Below are 5,789 nucleotides of genomic sequence, written 5' to 3'. Positions count from 1 at the left end.
AACTGTAACACTAAGCTTTCTCCTATAAACTTAGAAGCAACACTTTCTTGAATCAATTTCCACCCTCCAAACACCACTGCTGCTTTTCTGACATGAACTCACTGTTTTATTAAGGCATAATTGCCCTGAGCAGTATGCTGGAAATTAGCCAAAAAAGCCTAACAATTAAAGGCAAGCACCAAGTAATTTTTTTTTTTTTTGTTTAAGTAAAATCTGTTTTGAAACTCACCTGTACTTGGGAGTAGCACTTGAGGAAAAAAAGAAAATATTGCTTTTAATTACTTTAAGTAGAATGGCAGTGTTAGTTTCCCCCTTCTCCTTCCAGGCTAAAGTTTCCAAGACAATCATCCAGGTACCAAAGAAGGACCAGCATACCAAGACCAAAGTGGGACATCTGCTCAAGAGCTTAATTTTTAAGCAACTCAGCATAAAAATTTCAGTGTCCCACCTTAAGCAATTAAAATGAAATCTTATTTTCCTCAAGAGGCAAGATCCTCATACACTGGATACCTCTGGTCTTAAAAGCAAGATGGAGCCTGGACAGGAGAATCATACACTACATGCTCAGACTGCCTTCCAGTCTTCTTTTAAAAGCCAGAAAAGCCTACAAATTACCTGGTGCACTGCACGCTTTCTCTGTAAAATGCACAGTATTACAGAGTCCAAGATCGAGGAAGGTACTTTTCAAAGCTAGTGCTAACAGCACACATGACTGTCTCTGTACAAATTTAGGCAATGCTGGCTAGCCCCTTTAAGCTACCAGAGTATCCATAAAAGAAAGACAACCAAATTATACATTTTATTCACATTTATTTTTCGCTTTTAGTGTGCTCACAGAAAATTAGAACACCTTAAGCAGGAGTTTAATAGCAATTTTTGTAAGCAAAGTTACATTCCATCTCTAAGTCAAATTGGTCAAAGCTTCTCCAGTATTTACAAAAACATGATAGACAAGATGCTACACAAAAAAAAAAAAAAAAAAACATTGCATCTGAAGAGTTTTCCTTTATTTTCAAAGACAACTGGAAAAGAAAGCATTGTCTGCTGTAATCAAAAACATACCACAGTATAAACAGTAACCATTCCACTTATCACAGCTTGGTTGAGTTTAAAATTTGTGTTTAAAAGGTCCAAGATGACTGCAGTTTTACAAAAATGGGCAGGGTGGAAAGAGTTGCAAACTTCATGTGCTTCTGGATATCAAGATTTGTTTTTTTTATACAATAGTCACAGTTAAAAACACCCTGCTGGTAATACATAATTACACTTTATTAAGGTCATAAACCAGCAATAAACAATAAAGCCTATACAACTTGTATTTCTACTTAATCACTGACTGATACAGCTAACATGAGATAAGTGAAAAGTTCCTATGGTTTAAATGAATTTCTAAGACTATGATCTCTTTATCTGGGTATTGATTTTTATTTTTTATTTTTTTTTTCCTTTTTCCTTTCCTTCTTAATCAAGACTTGTAGTGTTGTAAACCTTATAGAACATCTGCCTCACAAAATACATCGTAATAACTTTCTTTTAAAAAAAAGACTAACCCCTTACATCATTTCTGGCGGGGCGCGCTCCCGGCAAGGGCTGCGCGCCCCGGGTTCCCCACTGCGGCCCCTGTCACTTCATTTGATATCCCTTATTGACCCACCCATCTCCTTCATATATGGGCATGTCCATAGACCGATCGGCAAAAGTTTTATAATATGAAGAGAGTTGCAAAGTATGAAATTAAAAAATAAACGAACAAAATTTTAAAAAGCAAAAAACCAACGGAAAAAAAAAAAACAAAACCGAACCAACCAAAACAAAACATTAATACTGATGAAAAAAAAACCCCAAAAAAACCAAAATATAAAGGATGGGAGAGGAAGGCGGAGGGGAGCCCCCCTCCGCCCGTTGGAATGGCGGCAACATATAACGATTTGAGATGGGAGCTGCGGGGGGAGAGAAAAAAAAGAAACGAGACATCTTTTAAATCAATCCCTGGTTGTAGACAAGTTCTCCGAGACCAGTACCTGGCACCACTCCAAAAACAAACAGGGGGGAAGAAAAGTCCGTCGGCGAGGGGCGGCGGCGGCGCTTACTACTCCGCCGACTCGGCGGCGGGTCCCTCGGGACTGCTCTCGGCGGGGGGCTCCTGCCGCGCCGGCTCCTCCGCGGGGGCCGCCTCCTGCTCGCCGCTGCCCGCCTCATTCGTGGCGGCGCCGGCGCCCGCCGCCTCCTCCGCCTTCCCCTCCGCTGCCTGCTGAGGCGGCTGCTGCTCCTCGGCCGCCGCCGACGCCGCGGCCTCTTCTCCCGCCGCCTTCTCGGGGGCGGCCTCGTCCGATTTGGCCTCCTGCGAGTCCCCCGCCTCCTCCTTCGCCGCCTCGGCGCTGCCGGCCCCGCACGCCTCCTCGGCGGCCACCTTGCCCTCCTCGCTGCCCGCCGCCTCGGGGGCCGCCGCCTCCTCCTTCCCGCCCTCCGCGGCCGCGGCGGCGGCGCCGCCCTCGCCCTCGGCCCCCTCGCCGGCCTCCTTCTTGTTCTTCTTGAAGGAGAAGCCGCTGAGCTTAAAGGACTTCTTGAAGGAAAAGCGCTTCTTTTTTTTTTTCGGGGTCTCGCTGCTGGACGAGGGGGTCGCGCCCTCCTCAGTCTTGGGGGAGGACTCGCCCTCCGCCGGGGAGGCCGGCTCGGTGCTCTCCGCCTCTCCCGCCTCCTTCTCGGAGGCGGGCTCCGACGAGGCCGCCTCCTCCTTGCCCGTCTCCTCGGCGGGCGCGCTGCCGTTCGCCTGCACCTCCTCCTTGCCCGCCTCCGCCGCCGCGGGGGAGGCGTCGCCGTTCACCTTCAAGTGGCCGTTCTCCTGCAAGACAAGGACCAGCGTTACCGGCGGTGCCCGGGGGGGTCGCGGGGCGCCGCCGCCGCCCTCCCCGCCCGCCGGCCTCGCCTCGCCGCTTCCCGCGGTTCGAAGCCCCGCGCTCTCGCCGGGCCGGGCGCCCCCAGCGGCGGGCGGAGCGCGTGGCGGCCGCCAGAGGGCGCCCCGGCTCCACGCAGCGGCGGCCGCGCCGCGCTCCCCCGCCCTCGGCGCGCCCCGTCCAAGCCGCGGCGGCGGCGCGGGGCGGGGAAGGCGAACAAAGCTCGCCCGGCCCGGCCCCGGCCCCCCGCCCGCCGCGGCCCCTCTGCGCCCGGGCGGTGCGGCGAGGCGCCCCCCGCCTCCCCCTCCCCTCCACACTCACGCCGCATTTGCATCTTTCGGGCGCCCGGAGCGCGGCTGGCTGCCCGGGGCGGCAGCTGCGGGGGCGGCGGGGGGTGGCTGCCCGCAACGCCGCCGCCGCTGCGCGGGGCAGCGGCTGCACGGCCAGCCCGGCTCACGCGTGGGGAGGGGGCGAGGGTGGGTGACAGAAAGCCGTGACCCGCGGCTGCCGACCCCCCTGCGGGGCTGCCGTGGACGGGGCGGGCGGCGCAGCGCCCGGCCCGCGCTCCCGCCCGAGGGGGCTGCCCGCGGAGCCTCCTGCCCGGGGGCTCCGGGCCCCGCTACTACACGGCCGTCCGGCTGTGCCACGAAAGGCGTTCCGCGCGAGGCACCGAGCGTCTTCGAGAGGAGGTTAAGCGGGCAGAAAAGCCAAGCTTTGTAAGATCCTTCCGTTTACGAGCCATTGGGACGCTCCACCATAATACACGAGGGATTTAAAAAAAAGAAGGAAAGAAAGAAAGAACCGTGCCCCTTCCCCCCGCCCCCCACGCAGGAAAGATAAAGGAAGGAATCATTCAAAGCCGAGCCCGTTTAACCAAAATAAAGATATTATTCCTTTGCCTCGAGTTGCAAAGATAAAAGGATCGACCGTATTCTCCATTGAATGTGCCACTGGGGCATCAAAGGAAGAAGAATTAAACAGGATGCGAAAGAGAGTCCATCGAAGTTGGCTTAAAAAAAGGAGTAGATTTAATATTTTTTAAAATTTCTTTTCGTTTTTTACCTGTCCATTCGCCTTGGATGGAGATGCAGCCACTGCTTCCCCAGGTTTCTCGGCGGAGGCTTCGCCCTTTGCAGCGGTCTTGGAGAACTGGGCACCCATGCTGTCTTATTCAACAAAGAAACTCAACAGATCCAAAAGGAGGGGAAACAAAGAGCGTTGGGTTGGTATAAATACTGGGCGACCAGCAGCAGCAGCAACACACACACACACCAGAGGGGAAAAAAAAAGAGAAGAGAGAACAGAACCGATTATAATGCACTCCTTTTAAAAAATTTAAAGTTGAAGAGATCAAAAAGCAGCAGCACAGGAGGGAGGGGAAAAAAAGGGAGGAAAAAGTCGAGCAAAAAAAAAAAAAAAGGAGCCCAAGTTTAGTAAAAAAGAAGTAATAAAAAATCCCAGATTTGTAGCCGTACTGTAGACAAGGAGAAAATGGAGAAATCTCCCTGGTTGCTAATAAGATGCGGAGTCCAACGCCCAAGTGCACAGATGAATGGGCTTCCCGAGCGGTGACGGCAGCGCTCCGCCCGGCGCCGGCCAATCGCGGCCGCCGCGCACAAAGGGGGGCGGGGCCCGCCCGCCCGGCGAACAATGGAGCCGCGATGGCAGCGGTTTGAAATCGGCCCCCGGCCGATAATGAATGTGCCGCTCCGCTCCGCCGCGGCGCGGGCGGGCGCGCCGGGCCCCGCGCCGGGCCGCCAACAAAACACCCCGAGCGAGGGAGAGCGAGAGAGAAAGAGAGAGAGAGAGCGGGGCGGGCGGGCAGGGACAATGGTGCGAGGGGCGTGCGGGTGAGTGCGAGTGCGAGTGTGAGTGAGAGCGAGAGCGTCCCGGCCCCGCCGCACGCCCCCGCCCGCTGCCGCCGTGAGAGAGCAACAGATAGTGTGTGCGAGCCCCGGGCGGGGGAGAGCGAGGGAAGAAGGGGATTTGCTGCTTGCTTTTTTTTTTTTTTTTCCCTTTGTTGTTTTTTTTTTTTTCCTTTTCTTTTCTTCCCCGGGTTTAATTGGTCGCGATTGTTAAATCGCCCCCAATTTGGAAGGTATTTGAACCACGTAGATCGGGTTTCGCCGAACGAGATCACGAGTCGAAATTAGTAGGTCTGTAGGCCAGATGTTGCAAACGCTAAAGCAGTGGCAGCAGGAGCCGCTGCCGGAGCAGAAACGGACCCCTCCCCCATAGCGATATTGGCTTGGAATAAAATATTTTGTGATTAGCCTACGGCTCTAATTAAATTCTGCTGTCTGATTATTCCTGATTTGTGTTTTTAAAGTATTTTCTGAGGCGGTGACCCACTTCACGATTACATTTCCATGCACTCAAGTAGTGGGCGAAGCGACATTATCAGGGAAACATTCACGCTTTCTCAAACCTCAGCCCCGAGTGTGTATTTACGTTAAATTTAAACCCTCGAATAAGATGTAACCCGAAACTAATGCATGCGAATTAACGGTGATCTGGAACGCTTATCAGCGCTGGGGTGGGCGAAATATCACGGACCTGAGTGATTTCCTTTCTCGGGGGAGGGGGCGGCGTGTGCGGGGAGCCGGCCGGCTCCCTCCCTCCGTGCTGCGATGCGGGGAAGGCTGGCCTAGACCCCCTCCCCCCTCCCCGGCACCCCCATCCCCTTTTAAGGAGCAGAAACGAGCGTCAGAAAGATCGTTTCCCATAGTCGGGTAATCTCCTCCGAACGCTTCTTGTTTATAAACAAGGATGTTAAAATGATCCCGATAATGAAGGGCTGCGGAGCGGGAAGGCTCGACTCGGCCGCCCACCTCCCTCTCCCCGTAGATTGCCGGGGCTGGTGGGATCGGTGGGCTTCGTGCGGACGCCGAGAGC

At 53.9% G+C, this 5,789-nt stretch overlaps 1 protein-coding gene across 1 annotated transcript; it reads right to left on the bottom strand.

Moving 5' to 3' along the window:
* Positions 1-796: 796 nt before the first annotated feature.
* MARCKS (myristoylated alanine rich protein kinase C substrate) lies at positions 797-4,083 on the bottom strand. Its single transcript, XM_084202557.1, has 2 exons — positions 3,957-4,083; positions 797-2,842 (listed from the first exon to the last, which is right to left on the bottom strand). Exons 1-2 carry the CDS (start codon positions 4,053-4,055, stop codon positions 2,090-2,092), a joined length of 852 nt encoding a protein of 283 aa, XP_084058683.1. The 5' UTR covers positions 4,056-4,083; the 3' UTR covers positions 797-2,089.
* Between the last annotated feature and the right edge of the window lie 1,706 nt (positions 4,084-5,789).

The sequence above is a fragment of the Fringilla coelebs genome (assembly GCF_963513975.1).
Source record: "Fringilla coelebs genome assembly, chromosome: 3".
Taxonomy (NCBI): domain Eukaryota; kingdom Metazoa; phylum Chordata; class Aves; order Passeriformes; family Fringillidae; genus Fringilla; species Fringilla coelebs.
Note: the sequence above shows the minus strand (reverse complement) of the source record. Positions and strands in the feature narration are given on the sequence as shown.